Source organism: Chroicocephalus ridibundus, chromosome 1 (assembly GCF_963924245.1).
Source record: "Chroicocephalus ridibundus chromosome 1, bChrRid1.1, whole genome shotgun sequence".
Taxonomy (NCBI): domain Eukaryota; kingdom Metazoa; phylum Chordata; class Aves; order Charadriiformes; family Laridae; genus Chroicocephalus; species Chroicocephalus ridibundus.
In genome coordinates this window covers 101,544,187-101,570,621 of record NC_086284.1, presented here as the reverse complement: position 1 = coordinate 101,570,621, position 26,435 = coordinate 101,544,187, and the positions used below count along the sequence as shown (strand labels likewise).

Sequence of the window (26,435 nt, the reverse complement as noted above, 5' to 3'; positions counted from 1 at the left end):
ATGTAGCCGACTCAATCCCTCTTCTTCCTCCTGTTCTGTTACTGGTACTGTTGCAAAACTTATACAATCATCTACTGTCTCTGTCTAAGAGGTTTGCTGTGTTAAAATGTTTATGAACATTGTTTCATATGATGGCCCCATCTCACAGCTTTCCTTCATGAGTCTTATGAAATTCTATTAAGTGGGATCTCCAGTGCTGAACATCTTTCCCCTCTTGACCTCATGGAAAGGGAAATAGAGCCCTTGCAAATGTAGGCCAAGGCTTGGGATGAAGCATTGACCTCATCTGTCACTGTCCTTAGTGATGCAGGTTGACAAATACTTGAGAGACAAGATACTTCTTGTGGAACTGCCTGTATTCATCAGCCCCTGTTATCTACATTGTGATACTTGTTCACACCTTATATTTAAAACTCTATCCTGAAATTTGTATTTAATACCTCTTGAGAGCTACTGGGTTAGTGGCTTACCGACCCATTGGCCTTGATGAATTCCGCTGCTTTGTTGTAAGGGAGACACTGATACCTGTGGTGAATTAATGGTGGGACATTCTGTTGTACAGAATTGCTAACTTGGGTTCTAAAAGTTGCATAGCACTGTTATCATGAGCGCATGCCTATGTCAGAAGAAGTCCTGCCTCTTGATAGGACTAATTCTCCAGGGATCAGCACCACATGCTTTATATTCCCAGAATGGAGCTTAAGGACTTACGCATATCTTGAAGAGTGGGATTTTAATAAATAAGCAGTATTGCTACTCATGATATTTGACCTTTATGCTTTCTTTTATTCTCTGTTCAGGCACATTGGGAGAAATTCAAACCCTTGCTGAAGGAAGACTAAAACTCCTTCATTGAAATGTTAGCAAGTTTACAGAGGTAACACATTCTCTTGGACTCTGCTGTTAAAAAAAACACATTCTCTGCTCTCTCCATCCCACAACTCCCCTGTTTTTCATTGTACTTTCTTTTATCAACAGCAGACCTGATTCTCCAGTGCATCATGCCCTGTATGTGCAAATGTTGCACATACAAATTTTGCACCTTGGGTAATTAGTCTGATTGAGATGGAGGTTTTACTTTACCTTGTGCTAATGCCAATATCCTCCTGTTTTGGAAACCTGCTCTAGTGTTGCTGTATGCTGTTCACACTCTTGCGAAGTGGTTGTCAAATTTTCCCATCCTGATTTTCACAGGTACGTATGTGAATCTCCAGAGTTCAAGGCAGGGGAGAAGCACACTTCTGACACTGGAACGCCGTTACTTTGTAATGGGAACTGGTCAACTGAGAGTTTGTACCTTTCTCCAAATAGATAACTGACCGTGGCTGTGCTGTGTTGAGCTTGGCTCTCAAGCTGGGTTTGCATCCAGCTTTTGCACATGGCTGGTTATATAATACTGCAGCAGCATAGGGAGACAAGAATTGCTTGATGAGGAAAGTGACAGTGGAACGGAGCACTGAATTTCATTATAGAGGTGAACAACTTCAGTTTGTGGCAGCTAAGAGAATGAAGTTTTTTAATGAGGATTATTTGGATTAGAGGATGATTGTACCAGGCTGAATATCCATCTCTCTCTGTATGTAATAAAGTGCTGTAGCCCATGGAATTTAATACAGTGACCTGATAAAAAGCATGCACAATTGCATATTTCGTACTAAATTCCTGTGGCCCAAGTCTGGTGCAAATAGTTGCCCATTCGTAATACTTGACCATGGAATTCTTCTGACATTCAGAAATCCCCAGGTGGGCATAGCTGTATGACCATCAGTAGCATGTGGAGATCATGCTGGAAGCTTTTGCCATCTCTTGTTCTCCATTCATGGCACTAGACTGAAGGTACTCAGAGCCATCCAGTATACTACAGAGCAGCTCTGTCATCTATGTCACAAAGAACCCAACCAAGACTGGGAAAAAACTCTATTTCATCTGCGGATCAGCTTCCCATACCTGTGCCCACCCACGCTGAGGAACTAGATCTGTAGAAATATAGTTTCTGCCTGGTGTATGATTACTGCATTCAGCAAATCGCTGAGTTTCTGTCCTCTGGTATATGATCCATTCGGTACAACAGCAGTGAGATTGCATGGCATGCAAATCAGGAGTTACTTTGGCCTGCATGTCTTTCCATCTTATCTTCCTTTTGTGGCACTGCCAATAATGTAGAGCTGTAAGATGCTTTGTGCTGCATCTACTGTAGTGATGCTAAGCTTGAAATGTTCTTCTTTCTGTGGGAGTTGCTAGAGGCAGAAGAGCTTCACTTTGAGATCCCACTTAAAAGTTCAAAGTGCTAATAATTAGGAGAAACCATTATTTGACTTTAAACTGAATGTGTGTCATCTGAACACTCAGTCTTTGATGAGTCTGAGAGAGAATAAACAGAACCCTGCAACATTGCTCTCCCAGTCATTGCCCTGATGCTGCTGCTTTGTTTCCTGAACTGAAATTCTGCTTTCTGTTTTTTTTTTTTTAGTAAAGACTGTGCTCTTTGATCTTGCCCCATTGCCTGTAAAAGGGGTACAGGTTAATAAGGGTTGTAATTGCATTTTATTTAGAAAATCGAGTACTCTGTCTTCCTGTGGTTAATGCTCTGAAGTGTTTCTTAGCACTTCTTAACACTTCACCCCTGCATGTTCTTGAGGTCAAAATATGTCATTCTAGTAGGAGACAGAATATATCATTCCGGTGGAGAAATGAAAACAATTTCAGTATAGGCATGTACTGGAGGATGGAATTTACTCCCTTCTAATATGCACAAATTAGAGTTTGCCTTCTCCTCATCACGGGATAGTTGGTCGTCATTTTAATATACCTTTATACCCCCAAGCTTTCTCATTAATTTATTCTTGAGTAATATATTGAGGAAGAGAAGGGCTCCTTTAGGAGGGATGCGGGAAGTCCCTCCAAGTGTGGAGGGTAACTGTGGCACATTTTCAGAGGCCCAGTGGGGATAAAAGGCTTTGTTCATCAGCCTTGACAAACCATAGGAAGCAAAAAATGCTTTTTGCTACAGATATAAGGAGCGGGAGAAAGAGCAAGGGGAAAAGAAGACAAAGGAAAGATCAGCCACTTGAGGGGGAGTAAATAATGAGTATTTAGTTTATTTCAGTACCTGAAACAGCTGTGGTGGCCTAGCATATAGACGCTTGTATTAGTGGAGCTAAGAAAGAAGCTGGAGAAAAGAGCTTGATCAAAAGCAAAGCAGAACAGGGGTATACTTGTTTCATAATTCCTGGAAACGTTCTTGCTGTGCTTTTATTAGTTGACTGGAATGGCAATAGTGTAATTCAAGTAACTACTGTAGCAGTGTAAGTCAATCAGAAATTGGACTCTCTTAGGAAAAAAAACCTGATTGTGTGATAGTTAATGCTGTTAATTCACATTTTCAATTATTATCCCATAAGGATATGCCTATGAGGAAAATATCACTATGCTAAAGTTCCTCCATGAAGATTGATATAGGTGACAGAAAGTTAATTAATAGTTTCAATTTATTCCCACGGAAACAAGTAGGAAAACTCTCTTTCACTTCAAAAGGGGCAGCTACCTTTTATGTATGACTAGTATCAAAAATACACTGTTGAAAATATCAGAAGAAAACAAGCTCATGTTAAGGACTCAGAAGTAACTGAACCAAAACTTCTATGTATAACTGTATATGCCCGGATAGCTCTACAGACTTCAATAGTACAGAGCTACTCATACAAGAAACATTTGCCAAATGAATAATTAAAATTTTTTAACATATGCCTTTTTTTAACATTTACCTTATTTTGCTGTAAATGAGTTAAAAGTTTCTCCAAATTAAGCAGCTTCCTATTCCAGTACACATGCACACAGAAAGAATATAGATAAAGTATTTGGTGAGGGTAGGAACTCTGTAGAGGTAACATTTTATAAAGAAAAATTCCAAATCCATTTCTGGGCTGTGGTGCTGTGTACACCTACTTTCTGCAGGAGAAAGCTTTACAAATTAAATATAAACCTTCTAGAAATATGACACGAATTTTTAAACGATTGCCAAGTAATCACTCTGTGATAGACTATTCACACAGAAAATCAATTTATAGCCTGAGAAACAGCCAAGTTAGCAGCAAGAGATGAGGATACTCAAACTGGAAGGAATTATGACATTTAAAAATGAGAACAATGAACATGAGAATATTAAAAGTCAAAATACATAAGGAGTTCCACGATGACTGTAAACAGGAAAACGATATGCCTTCCTTTTAAGAAAGACGAGGTGGATCTAGGGAACTACAGGTTGACTAGCCTTTCTTCAGTCCTTGGGAAAATTATGGAGGAAATTCTCAAAAAAGTTATTTCCAGACACATGAAAGATAAAAACATGACCAGGAAGAGTCAACTTGGATTTATCCCTTGGAAAATCATACTTGACCAATCTGACAGCCTTCTACAATGAAATTATTTGGTCTGTGGAATAGGGCAGAGTAGCAAGTCTTTAGCAAGACTTTCGACACTATCCCACAACTCCTGCTAGCCAAACAAGGACAAATGGACTGGATGAGTAGACTGTACGGAGGGGTGGAAAATTGTCCGGACCTTTGAACTTGAAGTGTTTACAGTTTCAGGTCTAACAGTTTATGGTGTTCCTTGGGGGTTGATACTTTTTGGGGCAAGTGTTAATGCCTTCATCAGTGACCGGGACAACAGGACTGAAGGCATCTCAGCCAGCCTACAGATGACACCAAACTGGAAGGAGCTGTTAATGCACAGAAAGGATAGGGATGTTACTCAGAGGGATCTAGACAAGCATGAGGAATGAGCTATCAAGAACCTTATGAAGTTGAACAAGGACAAATGTGAAGTCCTGCGCCTGTGAAAGAGCAAGCCATGCGTCAATACAGGCTGGGGACCAACTTGATAGGTAGCAACACTGCAGAACAGGACCTGTGGGTTCTACAGGCAGCAAGTTGCACATGAATCAGCTGTGTGCCCTTACTGCAATTAAGCCTGAATCTACACTGGGGTGCATTAGTAATAAATTAGCAAGCAGGTTGAGGGAAGGGATTATTTCCTTCTGCTTGGCACTGGTGAGGTTTGACTAGAGACCTCCAGAGTTCCCTTCTAACCTATTTTTTTCCATAATTCTGTGAAATGATTTAATAATTCTTATATTCAGTATTGTTTATTAGGTTTTGTTCTGAGTTCATTAGAAGTCCGTGACAAGGGTTAAGTTAGAGTAATAACTATACATGCACTGAACAAGAGTCTTTTCACACTGAACAAAATCCTGAAAGTTGGTAGGACATACAAGATTAGGTTCTTCATCATTGGGACAGAGGAAATATTCATGGTCATTATAAAGGTAAAGCATTTTATTTTCCAGTTACTTGTGTAAACATTTTTATTTGGGGAGAGAAGCTTTTTAAAAATTTCCTTTAACTTTTAGTTCTAATAGTTCTAATTTTGACCTCTCTACTAATCGTCAATACATGTTTATCTAGCTGCATCAGAACTACACTATTCTCCTCCTTTTTGTCTCCCATGTTGGTGTGTAGGATTAAGTAGAAGTGCTAATTCTAGGTTATTGAGTATGGCTTTGATAATTAGAGTTATAACTGGAGGGTAAGGTTTGAAGTTTAGCTTTGGGTTTTGGGGTGGGATTTTTTGTTTGGTTTGGTGGGGTTTTTTGTTTGTTTGCTTGTTTTTTGTGTGGTTTGTGTTTGTTTCTTTGTTCTGATGGTGCATCTTTACCAATGGCACTCAACTGATTATGAAGCCAACTGACAAAATCCAGTCTTTAGACTGACTGCTGAACTCTGAAACGTATGCTTTGGGTCCAGCCTCACTCAACTTTGGATTTCACTGAAATGAAAAGCTAGTCTGAAGCCAGAAAACTAGTTGTTGTAGAAAGTTAAAGTTCTTCCTCGGTGTAATTTGGAAAAAGTGAAGCCTGATTTTTCTTTCTCTTCTGCTCATAAGGGGGTGTGCCTGAGGCCTTCTTTTCAAGAACGAAATAAAGATTTCTTGTCATTTCAGTTGCCAGTGGTTGCTCTTACCTTTCCCAATTGTACAGCCCAGCTCCTTAACTTGTCTTTGTCTTGAACCATATGGGGTAGCCCTGCCTACACACTTGATAGCTGTAACATCAGTTGGCTACTGAAAAGGTCCTCTTTACACAGGATGTAGTCCAGCATGATTATGAGCCATGATATCTCTTTCAGGCATAATATAGTTTCCTCTCACTCAGTTTCTCCTTCATCATAGTGATCTCTATAAACAGATGATCTAAACATTTTTCTGTCTTGCTTTTGAAGTGATGGAATGGTTGGACTTATTGCCATAAATTGATATGGGTCTGATCGCCCACTACTTGTTAATGGAAAACTTAATTAAGGGAAAGTAGAGATAGCATAAATCTGACTTTATTCTGAATTTTTGAAAATAATTATGATATTTCATTGGTTGGTGCGAGGAACTATAACAGATGACATTTTTTATGCCTTTGATTTGATCATTTCAGCTGTGCTTACCTCTACCACTGTTGACTGATATTCCACGCAGGTTGCAACAGCCATTAATTTTAAAATAATCTGCTTTAAAATATATCTTCATATTTACTCCTAAATCCATGCTTTGGAAGTAAAGCAGGCTGATCCTTATTAAAGGTCAAGCAGAAATACTCAGGCTCCAACTTCTGGTAACTGTTTGGGTGGATACGAGCCATTTCTGTCGAAAACGCCCTATGTTTACCCCTGGGAAGCCACAAAACTCCCATAGGAGTACCACGTGCTTGCACTATGGCAAAATGTGAGAAACTCCATCTAAAAATCTTCATAAAGGAAAGAGATTTGGAATATTTGTAGATGTTTCTAGAATAAGTTAGTTGATCACTTTCCCTCTATCCGCTGGCTGCAAACTTAGAATTATGTAGCACAAATAGGAACAAAGTTTAGGCTGAATTATACAAAGATTTCTGATGACAGGTTTAAGTAATGAAGTCATCCTGAGATGTACTAAGGAAGCCGTATGTCAGAACCTTCACTCCTATATACCAGCCTATTTAAAATAAATTTACATTTAAGGTCTGATATGAAACCCGTTTAAGTTAATGGAAAGACTTTAATGCCCTTTGACAAAATGCATGTACAAGATCACATATTTTCTGTGATTCTATTTCTGTAACAGCTTGGTAGGATTTACTGTTGCTATACGTTTCCAGCTAGGCTTCATCCATTTCCTTTTGTTATTACTATTTCCCCTCATGATAATATCATACATCTTTTCTCTTCAGCATCTCTAAGCATCTACTGATTTTCCTACCAGCCAGCAGCTTAATTCTCTTCTAAGATGTGAGTTGTGTGTGACTCTCCAAACCCACCAGTCTGGCTTCTGAATGCAGCTGTAATTAAAAACAAAACAACAAACAAACCATGAGTTCTGCTCTTTGCAAACAGCTCAAGCCAGAACTTCTTCCTAATTTTGTCTGTCTGTTGGTTGGTTTTGTTTGTTTGAGGTGGGTTTTCTTTTTTTTTTTTTTTTTTTTTTAAATTCTTTGACTTATAGAGTACTTCAGTTTAAATTCTGATTGGAGATACATTGGCTTCATATCTGCTGTTGTTACCTCTTACTTCATGAAATAGCAAAGCTATTTCCTGCAGCAAACACTGCTGGAATGCAGTGTGACAATAACAGACATTTGCTGTTTTTGCACAGTGGGTACTATTTCTTTTCTGGTTAGCAGTTTAGAGTACCTTTGTAATTATTTTTATATATCCAGAAGGCAAAGGCTTTCATAGTGTTAAGTTAGTGTATTAACTGCTGTAGCTTCTTGTGAAATGCTTTTCTGAGCCCTGTGATCTGGTAAGAGGTGAATTCGAGTTAAAACCATACATTTGCTAGTTGCAAGGGGTAGAGAGAAGGGAAATAGTGACCAGCAACATCTGGATGTTGCAAATTGGCCTACATTTCAGTGAGCCATCCCAGAACTACGGAATGGCCTGTTCTGAATATGGGAGCATTTATGACCCAGTTCTAGGGTTTTTTCCTTTCTTTTTTGTGTGTCTTTATTCCTTCTCTCTTGAGCCCTTCTCCTCCCCACCTCCTCCAACTTTTGACCCTCTTAAATTTTTACATAGCTTTGCAATCCCTGACTAGCAATGAAGAATGCAGTCAGACCCAGAATTTGGCACTGGGATGCAGCAGAAATTTGTGGTCACCTCTGAAAAGGTTAAGTCCAGTTGTAGAGAGAAAAAGTAATGGTAATGAATGTCTGGAGAACAGTTACACGACAGCTGTGTTCTCACATACAGCATAGCGCTCACAAGTGCAAAGTCAAAACTTACAAAACAACTACCACAAAATCAAATTGTAAATATCCTACATATAACTACAGTCACCATCACTAGAATATCACAGATATTGTTGGAATATTTTCTTAGTAACTACAATCTTCTATTTGTATGTTTCTCTCTGATTTTAATAGTAACTTCGGTATGTTTCTGGAACGTACATTAACACTGCTTTGTTTGTAATCCTAAAAGACTTCTGATGCACTTTATGCTTTAATGTAATTATGCCTAATAGATGGAATACAGCAGCTTTGTAAAGATTGTTCATATCCCTGCCAGATACTTGGCTGAGATAAACATGTATCTAGTTTATTTAACATGATTAACTACCTGAAGTATTAGGATTCTTATACAGCAATTCACAACAGCTAAGGCTTGCAAGATTACTGGAGAGACACTGCATTTTATGAGACAGCCCCAGTTTGACGTACACACCACACTGGGTAGCGCTAATGGGCTGCAATCCAATAGCCTCCTTTCTCCTCCTCCCATGTAAAAATGATGCTGGGTGAAGATTTGATAATCCCTAGTTCCCATTTAGTAAAGAATTAAATGAGGCATTTTATTTATTTCCCATCTAACTGATATGCTTTCCTGCATTTGTACCAGAGAAAGCCAGCAGCACACTAAAGAGAGTACAGCACCAGGGCTGTACCGAAGCCGGCACGGTTTCCTTTACTTCCCTTCCAGCTCAATCTCCTTTCCTCTCTGCATTGACACAGAGGCCATGAATCAGAGCCCGTTGCAATTGATGACAACCTTGATATCCCTGAACAGTGGCTGGTTTTAATTACTAAAAAAGGTTTCCTTTCATTTCCTTGCATAACTATGGTCTCCCTGCTGCTGCTGTTGGTTCCAACTATGGTAGTCTAAGGCCGCCTCTGGGACCAGGAAGCACTGAGCTACTTCGTGCTGCAGCTGGGGAGTGTCAGAAACAATGGGAGAAAAAAATAAGCCTGACTTCTACGTAATATTGAGATTTTTATCAGCCAGCCAGGAAGGCAGTGATGTAGGACCATGCAAATGAAGAAGTTCAGTGGGTACCATTCTGTATGGAAGCTCTGAAGACAGGGATTCATCACGCCTTCGGCAAGTGTAGACTGCCACATTGATTTAATTACTTGAGACGCATCCCATGAAACTTGAGGCACCAAAATGTGACACCTCTAGAGGTCTAATTGATATCTTTGGTGAGCTAAAGTTGCTCTATAGAGTTGCCCTTCAGAGTCGTCCAGCTCTTTTCACTGATCCTATAGGGAGCCCAGGGAGGCTATACTTCTGAAGCAGGCATTGCCTATTGAAGCTTTTTCTGTGAAAACCTGGACCCATAGAAATCAATGGGGAATTCCCTCTCCATGTCCAGACAACTATTGAGCTGAAGAAGGAGATTCTTAATTACAATCATTTAGCATAAATGCTTCTTTTCAAGAATGGGAAATTGATCTGACAAGCTGATAGAAACTGCAGACTGTGTGTGTCAACAGAAGGGGGAGGGGGGGAGAAAAAGCAAGAAGGTAGGAAATGTCATTATTTTCTCATTCTTCAAATTAATACTTTGAGGAATAATTTGGCAATTGCTCATTGTTCTAATGAACCCCTGCTCCTGATTATGATAAATACTAAATTATATGATAATTTCTCGTTTGCTTTCACTGACAAAGTTGTCTGTATTGACAGGACACAATGAGATTTTTTTTTTTTAATGGAAAGCAAAAGCAGAGGATTTCCTGCAATGCTGCAAAACCGCTCTGAGCTGGTGAGCCTAAAGCAGGGATGCTTATGATAAAGCACTGCAGAACACAGTTGATTAGAGCATTGAATTAACTATGTTCTCGTGTGCTCTCTCTCTCATCATCTTGCTCGTTCTTTCAGCCTTCTATTTCACCCTTTCAATCTGCACATTATTGTTTTCTTGTCCAGAAGTTTTTCTGATAATTCAGCACAAATGCCAGTGACAAGCCCCAGCGTTATGCTCCAGCAAGTCCCAACAAAACCTGCACATGGTGGCCTCTTCAGGTCAGGCTCTTACAGTCGATGTAGATTAAATTAATGATGAATAATACAAAACAGCTGTACAAACCTATGATATTTAGTGTTTATTTGCCTATCAAATGCCATCACTGCTGTGACTGTAGCAATCAGACTAGCACTTCTCTTCCTAAAGGCACAGCTGGACTTAAAGACCCAACACAGTTAGGTCAATGGGTATGAAGTGACTTCAAAGTCAAGGTTAAGGCTGTTTCTGCAGGCCTGTGATGAGATGTAGAAACATATCCAAGCTTGTGCTAAAGCACCTCTCCCCACCCACACTGTCTCCAAACACTGCCTTTAGCCATGGGGCACAAGAGGATCATGTGGCACAGCCTCAAGACCAAAAGACAAAGATCACCTTTACATTTGTGCCAGCGTCCTGAAGTCTCTGTGTCAGGATGAGTCAGATGCTTCCTCTGATTGGGAGGCTTTTCTGGTTGGGAGGCTCAGATGCCCACTTACACGTCAAAGTCTGAAGCTGACCTCTCTCAGCGTGAACCATTCACTACGCATATGACAGAAAGGGTAGGCCATTGGCAGTAAGGACTAATAGCAGTCTCTCTGGCTTAAATATTTGAATGAGCCTTCACTGTCTGCACTAACACATACAGTGCTATTAATGCAAGTGCTTTAAAAAACTTAAATCTCTGTGGAATCATAATTTACTCCTGTGAATTGCAAGCTATGTGTGAAAATGTTAGAGTTTTCTGACTGCAAGGCTAGTTCTGCCCTTGGATATACTACATTATTTTCCTACCAATGTGACAGAAGAAAGCAAATGCTTCTTGGAAGCAAATAATATCAAACAGAAGAATGCTGTATATCATGAATGTGCGCTTCCAGCCATATACTTGCATTCATTTTGAGGCCTGATAGAATGAGCCTTTCATTTTCTAATACTAATGTGATATATACTATTGTAATAAGGCAATGTGTCTTCTGAGGGCATTTCTGATCTTATTGTCAGTTAGACCTACAATAACAGTATGACTCCTATTCTTGTGGATCCTTATACCAGGAATATCATGCTGTACCTCATACCCAGATACCATCAATGGCTAACCTGAAGTTGTAACTGGCAAATAGAAGCAGGGAATCAATGGCTTTTCACCTTTTAGTTATTTTTTAAATTCAAAACTCTATCGACTCATACTCCAGAGCAAACTTCTGTTAGAGGTTCTTCTCAGTTATGTTAGAACTTCTTCTGCAACCTCTGGCATGAATTGGGGCTTGTGCAGTCAGGACTGTGTACAGTCCTCGCACTCATGCAGATCTTCACTGATTTTACTGGGCATTGTGTGACTGAGGTCCATTTGCATGAACTATTGGTAGAAATTGCGTATTTTTAAAGAACTTTAAAATTTTCTTTTTTTTCCCCCTGTATCTGAAGACAGGATGTTCTACTGGCCATATGTAAAAGCTCGTGAATAGAGTGCATGGTACTAGCTAGCAAAAATCCATTTTAATGAGCCTTTAAAATATAAACAAGATGTGTTTCCTTAGTTGTCAAATTCCCTTGGCCCTGCATGATATTCTACTAGGCATTCCATGGGTGATGAGTTAAATGAGGGTGGTGCTCTGAGCCTCCTTATGGACATGATTCATATCTGCAGCACAATGACTTTGCAGCTGCTGGACTAATGTGTATGACTGAAACATTCCAGGCTCTGCACATGACTTTTGACCACAAAGGCTTTCCTCCTCCAGCCCCTGCATGGCCAGGACAGCTTCCATTCACCTCCTGCAGTATGCTGGGTTGGGGTGGCCTGGTGTGGGCTGCCCTTTTGACAGAGACTCCACAACACTGTCATGAGGCTCTGCCAGATCGCTTCATGCTTCCATGACAGCCAGCATCCTTGGCCATAATTAAAAATTGCAGCGCTGTGTGAAAAGGTGGAGTTAGTAACCTCCTATTGTTCAATACTTTTATTCCAGCTATTCGTAACACACATATAATAAAATTGTATTTCCAATATCCATAGTATTCTAGTAAAGCATCCCATGCACACTTTTGGGGGAAAAACCAAAAAAATCTTCCAGGAAGTCACTATCAAGTGGGAATGAGATTAAAACTCTTTTCTTGGGTTTACTGTTTGGTAAATTTAGTGTTCATTGTTTAAGAAACATCATTCTCTTTCTGCATGATCAATATTTAAATATTGATACTTAATATACTAGGAATATTGTTTTCTTGTATCAAACTGCCTCCACCAGTAATAATTGTACGTTCACATAAATGTAACAAACACATTAACCTAAACCACAGCTCTTTTTAAAAATTGACAGTGTTTAATTGTCCCAATTAAAAAGCAACATTCTGTCGCAAGCAGATGATAAAAACACTGAACAGAGCTCCCAAGCTTTTAACAACAACAAAAATAAAAGAAATAATAAAATAGAAATGTGTTCTCTGTAACGCTTCAAGAACTACTACTTAAAATATAGTTTAACTTCTTTGGAAGAATGCTAATATGAATTCTTTTACTTCTTACTTTTAAAGAAGCGTATAAACAACACCTGAATAAAAATCTATTTGTATATGTGAAAATACCATGAGAAGATCATGACAAACCCAGTAATCTTACACCAACACTGTCCAGAGTTTCTGATATTTTGCAGGTAAAAGAAAGAACAACATAGAGCCTATAGCTGTGAAATATTTGAATAAATGTGTTGTGATTGATATTTTATGAAAATGTAAATTAAATTCTTTTTCTCTTGCATAGTTTGAAGGAGAGAACTTGTCTTCCTTTCAAAATACCATGTTTCAATAAAATGAATATAAAACAAGGCTACAAATACATGCTTATGAAAAACAAATAAGTATTTTCTGCAGTGAAATTATGTATCTTGGAAAGTTCATACTGAACATGATGTAAATGCACTGGCAGAAATTACACAAATAATTCTGTCTTTTACTAAACTGATTAAGGTTGTGGGGTATTCTGTTGATGTTCCTATAATTAATTTTTTTAATGTTGCTTATAGGGCAAAATCATTTTATAATTATCTGATAAAATTATTCTGATGCTGCAGGAATATTGCCTTACATAACAAAATCAATAGCTTGAAGTATTATAAATGGTCTGGTAACTGCCCTGAAGAGCTGTATTCTATTACTTCTCTTCATTTTCCTACAGGAAAGTAATGAGTTCCCAAGACCATACTTACAGTTCAGTCCTTTATTTCCACACTCCCTATGAGATAGGTCTGAAGATGTGAGGCCCATCATTAAGAAATTCAGGTCTCTGTTTCCATAAAGGCTTAACTCATTAGTTCACTTGGCTTGTCAAGAAGTGTAGTTAGGGCAAATTGTGGATCTACAGTTAAGAAGACTTTACTTCAACTTGTTATTCTTCGAGATGAATTTGTTTGGAGTCCCTGCATAAGTACAAAGCCCGACTAAGTCCCATGCATGAATAGGACTCATCTATGTGGCTGTCTCTGCTAAGCTAGGACTTACTTGAAACAGACCTTTTATAACAAAGAAGGAACGCAGGCAAAGAAGGAACCCAGTAGCTGGTGTGATTTCACAGCTTGATTATAGTTAAAGCATAACCTCAAGAGGCTGAGGACTTGGATTCAAACCCAATAATTCTACATGTATCTATAGTTTACTGCCTAACAGGACCAAGGCAAGATTAAATAAATCTTGTTTGCTTAATGAAAAAAGAACATCCTGACACAGTGAACAGCACAAAAGTGACTAATCCATCTCTATCTTCCCCAGTGAATATTATTCATTATGCTGTTTGCTTTTCTAGAATATTTTTTCATAGTCTGAAGCAATAATTGCATATGTAACTACTAGCATGAGATATGTATAGGAAAACTGAGCCAATAATTTACAGCCTATCAGTGCAAGAAATATCTCTTGGCTTTTGGTGAATTATCACTAACCTGCATACTTTTTCCACCTACTTTGTGTATTTCTTTAAACTAGTCACCAAATGTCTGAGGGGAACAGTTCTTGATCAGGAGGTGTTTTTCTGGTTAGTTGATTGTGTCTGTCTGACTGGCACAAATTCCACCTGTATAACTGTGCACCTCAGCAGCAGGATAGCTCCCTAAGCTAAGAGTGCAATTTCTTCAAGTGCAATTTCTCAACAAGTTTTCTTAAGAAAAACAAGTCGAGAACACAATTTCCGCAGGACTCATTTTATGGATGTCTATGTGTGAACAGTCCTGCTGGGGAACCAGTTAGCTATAACAAGTTACTGAGAACCACTGCAAAAGAGTCGTAAGAAACAACCTTGAGCAAGTTCGTTTAAATGATGCCATTTCTAATGCGTTTGCTCTCCGCTTCTGTGTGCATTTGGCTCGGGAAAGTTTAGTGGCCCTAGGTGACGCTTCCCCTGGCTCCCGGCACCCGGCAGGAAGTGGCACCGTACTTGGAGATGGCTCTAGCAGAGGAAGGCAACCTTTTCTGGCGCGGGAACACCGTCGGGGGGTTCCCCCGGCCCTCCCAGCCCAGGGCCCCGATCCAAAGGCCCCCTCCGGCCCCCCGCCCGCCGCGCTCCCGCCGCCCCGGCGCTGACCAGTGTTCTGAAGCTGCCGCTGTCCGCGGTGCTGAAGCAGGGCCGGCCCGGCCCCGCAGCCGCAGGCACAGCGCGCGGGAGCTGGCGGTGCGCGGAGCCGCCGGGGAGCGGAGGACATCGCAGCTGGGGGGACACGGCTGGCGCGGCAATAAGCAGCCACAAGGATCTCGCCCCGAAGCGGCTTCCTCCTCCCCTTGCGGCCGAAGAAGAGGCTCCGGGCGCGGTTACTCGGTGGCATCTGACTCCCCGCAACCGCGGCTCGCTGAGCCGTGTGGGGCGGCCCCTTCCCCACCACGGTCCCCCAGCCCTTCGCCGCCTTTTTTACCGGGAGAGAAAAGTTTTGTCTGTGGTATCTTTCTCCCCACCTTTGGGACCGGACCTGGCCGGGAAGGCACAGTGGCGGGGGCCGGGGAAGGAGAAGGGGGGAGTTATCTCCTACTTATTTATTTATTTAGCTCTTTCCTCCCTCAGGTCGCCATGGTGATACCGAGCTCGCTCTCCCTCAAATCAAGAGGAGACGGGCACCCCTTCGTAAGCAGCACCCCCTCCCCTCCTCTCCCGCTGCCCCTCTCCCACGGCGGAGGCTCTCTCCCCGCCCTGCCCGCCCTGTGGGCCTGGGGCCGCGCCGCCCCCTCAACTTGGCTCCGGCTCCTTTCAGCCTGGTCCCGGCTGCCCTCAGTGCTACCCTGGCTCCCCTCAGCCTCGCCCGAGCTGCCCTCAGCGCTCCACTCCTCAGCCCAGCGCGACCCCAGCTCCCCGCAGCGCAGCCGCCCCCCGTTGCCTTCCCAGAGGAGGAGTGAGACGAGAGCAGCCAAAACAGCATCTTCCTCCACCCCCGCTTTGAAGTTCTTCCCGGTTTCGGCGCTGCCGCTGGAGCGCCGCTGGGGAGGGGGCGGCCGGCCGGGACGTCGTCCCTGGTCGCCCCTGCCCGCGGGTACCCGCTGTCGAGCCCCGAGGCGAGGAGACGCCACCGCAGTCCCGGCCCCGTCGCGGCGGCAGCGCTTTGCCCGAGGGCGTGGGGCCGGGGCACCCACGCGGGAGGCTTCCGCGACGGCAGCTGGAACCGAGGGCCTCCGGGGCCGGCCCGGTTCCCCGTCGTGTCCCCCCCTCGGCCGCGGCTCCCCCACCGCCAGCTCGCCGTTTGCCCAGCCGAAAGCGGCCGAGGCTGCTCGCCCCCCGGTTACATAAGGAACGCACCCCGTACCCCGCGGCACCGCCGCTGTGGCTGCCGGGGGGCTTGAGGAAAGGCGTTTCTAGGGGGGGAAGGCGGGGGGTGGGGGAGCTGGAAAAACGCGGCAGCAACGAGTCGTAAGGGCACAGGCACCAAAACGCAAGCCCCGAGCCAGCACCTCCACAGCTTCCCTTCGGGTTACCCTCCCCGCCTTACCTGGCGGCGGCACGCTGCTCTCACTCCATGCCGGCTCCCCGCGGGACGGGGCAGGGCGGCGCTGCCCGGCTCTGCACCGGCTCTGCACCGGGCTCCGGCTCCGGCTCCCAGCCGGTGGGTGCGTACTCGCGTGCGAGCGCCGCTCGCTGTCACACGGCCCCGAGGATGCTGTCGGGCGTCTCCATTCCCCACGCCGCTCGCCCACCCTCCCGCGCCGCTCCGCCGCCGCGCAGACGGGCACGCCGGGGCAAGCGGCACCCGCCGGCTGCCGGGGCTCCGCTCCGGGCCGCTTCGCTCCGCTGGTAGCGAGAGCTGGGGGGCGACCGGACGGCCGCGGCGGCGCCGCGCGTGTCTGCGTGTGTGTGTGGAAACGAGGGAGGCGGCGATGCGCGGCGCGGAGCGCGGCGGGCGGGCGGGCGGGCGGGGGAGGCACGGCCCCTCAGAGGCAGCCGCGGGCGGGCCCAGGGGCTGCGGCCGGCGCCGGGGGGCTGCGCTAGCCCGGCCGGCGCGGCGGCGGCGGCGGCGGCGGCAGCGGCGTATCGGAGCGGGGCTGCCGGCAGCGCCACCTGCGGGCAGCTCGGGGCGGCGGGGGCGGTGCGCTCCTTCCGCGGGGGCGGCCCTGCCCGCTGCCTGCGCCTCCCCCCGGCCCGAGCGGGGCGGGCAAGCTGCCGCCGGCGGGGTGGGGAGCGAGGCGGGGAGCGGCGCCTAGCGGAGGTGTGATGGGGGGAGTGGGGGTCCGCCCCCGCCGGAGAGCTCCGTCACCTCCCGTGGGGGTGGGTGACACGGCGGGAGTGGGAGGGGGCGAGGCGCTGGCTCTCTCCCCACCGGAGTGCGGGCACCAGCCCCGGCAGGCTGTCGCCCCGCCGTCTGCCCCGGCATAGTCCCGCCTTGCCCAGGTGTGCCCTCCCCGACGTGGCGTCCGAAGGAACCACAGGTGTATCCCGGCGACCGGCGGAGTCCTGGGTCTGTGTGCCGCGGGACTTCTCTGGTGCATAATAAGGGCTGATCTCGCACTGCAAACAAGCCTCCACCTCCTTCAGGGCGCTTAACAGCATCTTTACCCACCCTCCTTCCTGACTTACTCTGTGGGAAGGTGGTACCCTTGACGCTACTTCCCCACTCTCAGGTTTGGTTGAAATTGTCCAACAGATACGACGTTCCTGGGAAGGAAGGGCAGCTGCCAGACGAACAGGCAGGTGCACATGTTCAGACACTAACAAACACCTTAGCTAAACCTCCTTGTCTCAGAAAACCTAGCTGAAACTAGAAATAAGACGACATTTACCAGACATCATCCTAAATCGTTTTTCTTGTAGGATGCATCCTTTCCAGGCTACTCCACCTTACACACCACCTTTTGTGTCTACTTTGTGTTAAACTACCTATATTCCAAAATAATGCACCTATTTGGTGGGAAGCAGAATGGGCTTGTGGCTTTTCGGGTAACATAAATAATAGCAATCTACATTTTCACAAATCATATCAGTTTCTCTGTATATTTTTTTTTTTCTGAGATTAGCTGAAAGCACAGGTCCACAGCTCATCTGTTGCTCTGTGACCATGGATCACCAGTGATCTTATTTTTTCTCCTTCTGAGACAAAAGTAGTATTTTAAATCAGCACTGCTTTAGTTTGTAAATTCTCCTTATTTGCATTTCCTTTCTCTCCTCGCCCTTCCTCTTCACACCTTCCTACATTTCCTAATGTACTTTCTGGGAATGTTTTTTTTTCCTCTGTCTATTTTATCTGAGTCCATGCGTTTGTGTTGTGGATGTGTTATATCATGCTAGTCTAAAAAATGGCTGTGTTCTAGTTTCTTAAGCTTTTCCCATAAAAGGGAACCCCACTGAAAAGAGCAATATGAGGCCTCTTCTTCCTTGGAGATTTGCACAACTATTCATTTCTTCTTGTAAACTACTGTTCTTTAAATTTCTTCCCTAGTGCTAGGAGCGTATCTACTGGAACACTATCTGTTCTCCAAGCTGAAGCTGCTTTTCTAGAGCCTGCTCCACTTGTTACTCATTTTTCATGCTTTCATTTGCCAACACAGCAGGAAAAGTGGGCATATTAAAATGGGAGAAAGCATTTCTGTGAAACAAGGGTATCTATGAGCTTATCCTTCCTGACTTCATGATCCTGACACAATGCAATGTGTGATAGGGCCTTTTATCTCTATTAATTGCTAAATATTTCAGGAGGAGCAGCATATGGATGGTTACATTGAGCTTGGAACCATAATAGCATCATTAAATTGCACAAACCCTTGTGCTTTCCAAATGGCACTTTTTCTCTTGGGGCGCACAAACTAAAATGGCTCTTGAACAGGTGCACAAATAATTATTTTATACTTAGCCTGCTGTCCCCCTTCACTCTATTTGTCTCAGTTGCAGTTTTCTCTAAGCCAGCCCCATGAATCTCACTGCAGAACCTCTCAGAGTCTATTAATACTTATGCTAGCACACACAGAAAAGACGCCTGCTACTTTTTAAGGTCCCAGGCAAATGCCTGACTGGTACGTTGCTGAGATTTCTTTTCCCTTTGTATTTCAGTTGAAGGCCAAAGGAGTACGTGAATTGGCAGACTCTAAATCCGTATTGCTTGTTCAGGGTGATTTCAGTTAATGGGCTTTTACGCAGAGATCCCTCCCGCCTCCCTTTGGACGGATAGTCCCAGAAATGACTTCACCAGGCTCATGCTTTGCCTGAAGGAAGAGTTTATGTCAAGAACCGAAGTTTATAGCAGCTTGAGGTTTTTGGAATTGGTTTTGGAGAGTACATTTTTTAAACAATAGGAAAAGTAGAGGCATGGGTTGGTAAGGATAAGGTGGAGGGGATTGGTACATCCTACTTCAGGTGTCTAATCTTAGTAATTTACATTAGGAGTTTGCTCCAATTAGGCCATTGAAGACGGGAGTCCAAGGAGGGCTGCTCAGCACACCTAAAATAAACTTCATTTTCGAATTGCCCTCTGGAGGGTTTTGTCTCCCTCGCCTCTTGTTAATTGTACAGGGATTGTGCAGAGGTTGTGGAGAGATTATATGGAGACTAACTGCCTAATCTACGATCTGACGCATGATTATCCCCCTCCAGTTTTCATTTTGCCAATGCAACATGGCATTTAAATGTGGAGAAATCAGTTGCCAGCACCTCTCTAGGAGTGATTTTGTGTACGCTTGCCAACTGGAGATGGTTGTATTTCAGTGAAGCTACAGCTCCCAGTACAAAATGTGAAAGCATGTGAATTCCCATGACCTTATCCTGCAAGCTTATGCAGCTTCATGCTCTCATTATCTAATTCACATCTGTAAGTGTACGCAATGCCATCAGCTTGCTACCTACACTGTAGTTTCTGATACGCTAAATCACCTGCGCCAGTCCTGCATGTATTTTGCTTGCTGTGTGCATTCTGCAAATGCAATCCCATGCACGACAAACAGCATTACATGTTTGATGAAACTGAGCCAGAGTTATCAGTTCTTCCCTTCAGGTTCGGAAATGTTTGCTTTGCTTGGTTTACGTCCCTCCTTTCCTCCGTAAGGGGTGAATAGATGAATTGAAAATGTGTCTGCAGGAGAATTTCCACCACAGAATAGTGTTTTATACATAAACTCTGAGTTTTAACTACTTTAAAGAGTCAGTGATTTTAAATCTACTTCATTAAAGGATTGCTGTTGAGCTGTAAGACAAAGTTTGTCCAATGTTCTTCTCAAAATTATAGCGCTTACCCGGCGATATCAAAATCACCCCTGAATGTATCAAAAAGCTTCTGGTTTTATGACTAAGATGTACACTTTGACAGTCATATGGCTAGCTGATCCCGACCCCTGGCTCTTAGGCACCGTCACAAAACAAAAGCACCTGAAGATCAGGCTTGGGCGGGTTTTGATGTACAAGGGGAACAAATAATCTGGTAGCTTTGGAGAAGCCGCCTTGCCTGGAGCCTCCTTTGCTCCTCCTCTTGTTATTGCACTTTTTCTCACTGCCCTAGAAAGTGTAAGTCTAGATATTGCTTCAGACTATATGGCAACACCGAGAGCTTTTTCGCACAACAGTGAGAAAAGCTATGGTTACAAATGTCTGCTTAAAGATCAGCTAAAACAGTTTTGGTTCACACAACTTGATAATATTGACAGAGGGTCAAAATTTGGTGATCTAACAGAAGTTTTAAATCCTCAGTAGGTTTTATGGCTTGTTGGAGTTGGGGAAATTTTGCAGAGCAAGCCATTGGAAACTGAAGGGGAGATAAGGAGACACTAGTGGGTGGAAGCTGTCTGATTTTGTTTTCTGGCACGAAGAATACCAGAGGGAATTCTCTTTCCCAGCCTACCACCCCCATTTTTTTCCTTATTTACACATCAATGCATGATTTTTTGGTGTCTAACATTTCCATAATGCAATCTGGTAAACCTAGCACAGCTGTTTTGAAAACCTGCCTGATATTTAAGATTGCTTTACTGTGCAAAAGCTCCTATTTCACTTGCTAGCCTTCCCATTTCTGGATGTCAAGATAGGGAATGGCTATAAATATGGAGTTAGGTGTCACAGTTGCCAAGATTTATTATAGAGAGTTTTGCAATAACCTTCTCCCCTTTACCCTTTATCTATCTTCAGTATTCTGCAGGGTAAAGTCTATCTTTCTTGATATTTTTGGATAGTACTTAACACACCAAAGTAACTTTCCTGTCTGTGATCAAGTACTTTTGTAACAGGGGAACAAAACAAAAACAAATAAGCCAACCTAAAGCTATTGATCTTCATGAAGCATTATAAAAGCTGCTTATGTAAAGCTCTTTTGCAACCATCGCAGAGACGCAATGGAAAGCTTGGAATTTTGCTGCATGCAGAAGCAAAATCTCCCCATGTTTTCCACAGTATCCCATTTGATGTGCAAACTGTCTTGCCTGATAGCGTAGCTTCATGCTTGGACAACAAATACCTTTCTGAGTATTCTTCCATCTTTGTAAACTGCAGGACACATACCAATCATATAAAACTTTTTTTCCCCTGCAAGCAAATTTAATTAATCAAGGCTTGATTAATTTCAATCCCCTTCTACTCCTTTTAGGAGTAATTATTTAAACTCTTTAAATCTCAAGTGACTTCCTTCAGCTCTCTTGTTTGGCTGTGATTTCTTAATCAATTGTGAATTTTAATTTTCAACAGGAAAATTTTTGTTACTGGGGTCGCGTTAAATACTGCATTTGTGGTCTTCCTTGTATATGTTATAGAGCAGTCCATCACTGCTTCTCTGTCACTGCTTCTAGTCTTTCCTCCCTGTCTCCTCCGCCTCCCATTTCTACTTCAGCCTCCCATTTCCTGAAATTTGGTTCATAAAAAATTCTCAGCTCTGTTACGCTCTTCTGGGTTAGGACTAGAGGTCCAGAAACAAAGTGCAGGGTCATTGGATCATGTCTGCACTGTGCCGTACAGTTCCTTCCTGACAGTGATTGCTGTTTACTGTAAAGCCAATCTGGTTTTTGTTTGTTTGTTTTATTCCTGGTAGAACTCCTGAAGCATTACTCACTATTCTGATGGTGAGAGATTCACTTTGACATTATACTTTAAAATTTTGCTTATCTGGTTAAAACCTTTTTGTTCAGGTAGTGAATTTTCCACTAATTTAAAATCATGCTTACCTCATTTTCTCCCTTCCCTTCATCTGATCTACCGTATTTATGGCACAGAACTTAATACCCTCTTAGTCTTTGTTTTCCTAGGTTGAACTAGACCAAATCTTGCTCTTTTTCCCTTGTACCATGAGCTCTCCTTATCAGCCCGCTGGTCCTTCTCTGTGCAATATCAGTTTAAATTCATCTTACTTGTGCAGGAGGAACAAGAATTGTGACAATATTACTGCAAAAGGCTCATCAGTGTCATGTACAACAGGAACAATATTCCCCTCTCCCTACAGGAAACGTCCTAGCTGATGTGATGGAGGATCACATTTACTTCTTTACAGTTATATTGCACTCACGGCTCTGTTATCCTCTGAGTGAGGAGGATACAGTCAATTCCTTCTCTTTCCTTGTCAGTCCCATCATGTTCCTTAACTCAGGGCAGGAATTTCTGATTAATTCCTGACTCTGCACTTTGTACTATTAAATATCACCCCACACCTATTACTTCACTCTAGTTTTCAAGGTCATGCAAGTCACTGTGATATTCCCAGTCTTCCTGTTTTACAGACAGTAGTGCCTCAATTTGTGTAATCGACACTTTTCACTGGTACTTTCCTACTCTGCAATATAAAATAGTTTTGGCTGTGTCCAAAATTTGTCCAAATAGGAGAAAGGAAATAATTGACTTCAAAAGTCAAAAGTTAAAAACTATCAGTCTCATTGTTCAAAGTCTAAAGTAAGGTAGTGAAAATGGTGATGGTTCCTTCCTGCTGCAAAATCAGTGAGATTTTGTGGTACTGTCTCCCGTTCTGCAGTCGTTACATGGCAGGGCTGACTGGTTGTGACCACAAGACACTCCTCTCCCATGCACCTCTCCATCGGTGTGATAATTCACTACTATGGACTTAAACATAGAGGGGAATAGGTTGCATACTGCAAGAAAAAGCTAGGGGAAGGTAAAAAAAGGCCTGTGTTTGGTTGTGGGTAAGAAATGATGCTCAGCACCCTGACATTGAGACTGGAAAGCTGGTTTGCTGCTTGGGGTTAATCCTGCCAGTGTTATGAAGGGTATTGAAACTGAAAGGGCAAAAAGGCTTAGTGAATATGATCAGTTATAAAAGCAAAGAGGAAAACTCATTTTTCCAAAGTGATGATTATAAACTACCCAATTAAGTAAACAAAGAAGTAGTTAAAAAACCAACACTGACAGACATCAGATAATAAAATTAATTATAAACAGCAGCCAAATTTCAGTAAGTACGAACTAATCAAAATACTTAATTAGGCTTTGCAGTAGCTACTTTTCTCCCTACCACTATTTATTACAATTTTATCTGGGGGCTGGTGTCTTTGGTAAGGCTCCAAAGTGTATAATAACTAGTTTGAAAGCCTTATGCTCCTACAAAATAATAATATTTTGAAACACGGTACATTTCAGGCTGACTCAGCACAGTAAGCAAGGACCCACTTGCCCTAAATTAAGAGATCTGAAAGCTGATATTGCTTCTATCTGTTCTGTACCTCTTGTGGTGTTAAAGGGGCTTGAGGTACTTACCAATATGTTAATTCTTGGCCAGTCAGCTGCCGTTTGTGTCATTGCAGGTATCCTCTCCAAAGACCACAGGTAAACTGGTACTGATTTAAGGATGTAAAAGATCTGTATTAATAAAAGTGGATCTGCATATAGAAAACAAGCTAAAGAAGCTAACGGCAATTTAGAAAAAAGTCCTCATAACGGATATATCATCATTTGAGGTAAAAGAAAAAATGGAAAAAAAAGAAAAAAAGAAAGCAAATCTTATTTCTTTGGATTCAGGCATGTAAGAAACAGCTACCCTAATTTTTTTGGCTCCTGCCCTAGTTTCAAGGTAGAACCTGGTGGTGAGTTAAACTGCTACAGACTGATCACGTCAATCACAAATAGATACCCTGACTTTGAATGATATCCACAGAGGACAATTCTGCTGAGGGGCTTTTAAGGAAGATGGATTCCATTCGCCCATCATTTACAAACAATTCTCAAGGATGCTAAACTCTGTAGTCAAAGTGTGCACATCCCCCTTTAGGGGGTGTCCTTATATAAGTATAGGCACCAAGTCTGGTGATATGTGCAGAAGTGCCATGTCTGGCTACAGAAACCTATGGGTTCTAAATGGGAGTTTTATTTAAAATGTAGGGTCTCTTTAAAGAAAGGATGGATTTTTGTTTAATTTAAAAATTTGTTCAAGTTAGACTAATGTAAAAGGAACTTGTTGTTTCGTGCCAGTCATAAACCATCGCTGCATAACTCAGTGTTAGCAATTTTAAACCCTGACAGTTTAATTACAAGCTGATACCAGTCTTTCTATATTTATAACTACATTTTGATTTTTGATTTGTAAATTCTGAACTAAGGGAAATGGACTTTGCACAGAAAGAAATTGGATTAACATCTCAATTTCTTTTTGTCCAAGTCTATGAGATCATACACAAGCTGTGTTGGTGTCTCTCTTCTCTTTTGCCTCATAAGAAATTAAATGTAATGAAAATACACATAGTGCTACCGTCTCTTGTTTCATGAGGCAGTTCACATTTTGTGGATAATACATTAAAACAGAAGCAGGCAGCTGGGTGATTATCCCTTCTGAAGTCTGGCTAAAAGAACTAGTCACAACCATATGCTGCTGAAAAATTGGAGGTGAACTGGTTCCTTGTAGTGTCAGTCCAGATTGTGGGATCTTTTCCTCTTCCAGCTCTTTCATATGGTGCAAACTGGTATTGAAAGTTTTGGACGAGCTCCTGGGATTCCTCGTCCTGAGGGCTTTGCCCTAAATCTGTCCCACAAGGGCACACACCCCTGTGCCCATCCCCTCATGGTCTGGGATAGGGGAGCCATGTAGGAGCAGGCTTGATGTAATTTCTAGGCAGATTTGGACTAGTGCTGGACCTTATCGAATTCAGTGCTGTGACTGTCACCCTCTGACAAATCCTCAAAACAATATCTATGCTGAAGAGGCCTTTAGAACCTCTGAGACAACACAGGATTGGGTCAATGCAAAACCGTTAGATCTTTGCTTTGCTTTGGACTTCCAACATCCAACAGTGACATCTAGAGAACCAAAGACTTCAAAAAAACTCATAGTGGCAGGCCATGTTATAAACCAAGGACAGAGTGCAATATCCAGTTTTTCTGTTGCTTATCTAGTATTTCTATTGCATGGTTGATGGTTTTCATGGTCAACGGATGGAAGGTGGCAATGGTGTTGATAAATTAAAGGTGTTACTAAATCATCTATTCTTTCAATTTGGTTTTAAAGAACCCAGACCCAGATATTGTAGAATAGTTTATACTCTAAACTCTCCTACGGATCAGGAACTTTGTTCTTCACAGTTCTCTGTGCATTGTACCAGCACTTACATCTACAAAAAGTAGATACAGCTAAAGCTGTTATCCCTCCTGTCATTTTATGAGTAAGATATTTTATATACTTGCTTTGCACTGGTGTCTTTGGCCATTTGGGTTAATATTAATCTAAAATTTAGGCGCACAATGAAATAGGCTTTCTCTGTGAACAGTGGAGAAGGCAAGCCATTCTGCTCTTTGTATCTTAGACATATCCTACTGTGATGGAAGATATTTGGGCATTTCTTTTTTAATTTGTTCCCAGCAGTGTGATGTCCTCTAAGGAGAGTGGGTGAGGAGGAACCCCTTAAAAGAGGGGAGATTTCCCCTTCTCAGGGGAAGCTGTAGCACTTCTCAGGGGAACAGGTGCCAGAAACCACTGAGTAGGGGAAGTAGAAGAAGCAAGGAGAAATTCCCATCGTGGTCCTCAGGGCTTGCTGTTCCAGGAGAGTTTGAGAAACTGCTGGGAGCATCAGGAAGGACATGTGCTGTGGGGATGAGAGACAGCAGGAGAGCAGTGCAGGAGCAGCAGGATAAGCCAGTATCTGCCACCACTCACTGGGCTGAGTGAGGACCTCCATGGAAACAAGGCGAGGAAAAGGGGGTAAAAGCAGTGATTAAATCCTTTCTATTTCTGTTCTGTCTTTTCTTGTCATGTAACAGCTTTTGCCATCTAGAAGTTCATCACCCTAGTTCATATGCTACTACATCTTTGCCTTTTTAAGTTTAAAAGTCTCTCGGCCTTTTTGTGGAGTTTGCCATGAGGAAAAAGTACAGGCACATAAACCTCAGCAACCTGGGCAGCTCAGGATCTGGTTGCAGTAACAGTGAGATGAATTAACCCCTGCTGATACTTCCTCCTCTGAGGGCTCTCTGGGGGCTTTTATAGCCAGTGTAGATTAGATACCTGCACCAGAACAACTGGAATTAGCTGAAATGAGTCCTGTACTGGCATACAGTGAACTGTGAAGACTGAAAGATGGCTGGGTGGCATAGCTTCTTGAGAAGCAGGAGAAGGGCTGAGGGGGCAAACCTAGAAAAAGGGATCCATTTCCATTCAGTCAGAAGGAGGTCAGCAGGGAGTTGTGCGGGAGCAGGAGTCTGGCTATGTGAGAAAACCTGGGAAAAGTCAGTGCAGGGATGGCACTCAGCTAGGAGAAATCTTAAG

General features: G+C 43.0%; 1 protein-coding gene across 3 annotated transcripts in view; it reads right to left on the bottom strand.

Moving 5' to 3' along the window:
• The window catches only part of KCNJ6 (potassium inwardly rectifying channel subfamily J member 6), a 170,225-nt gene extending 146,729 nt beyond the window's left edge, over positions 1–23,496 (bottom strand). The window contains exon 1 of one of the 3 annotated variants that reach the window (XM_063345554.1): positions 23,441–23,496. In XM_063345554.1, coding sequence (XP_063201624.1) covers positions 23,441–23,482 — 42 coding nt within the window. In that variant the 5' untranslated portion in view covers positions 23,483–23,496. Of the gene's footprint in view, positions 1–7,284; positions 7,307–16,268; positions 16,394–23,440 lie in introns of those variants that run through there. The other 2 variants (XM_063345563.1, XM_063345572.1) reach the window with 2 other exon arrangements.
• Positions 23,497–26,435: the final 2,939 nt, after the last annotated feature.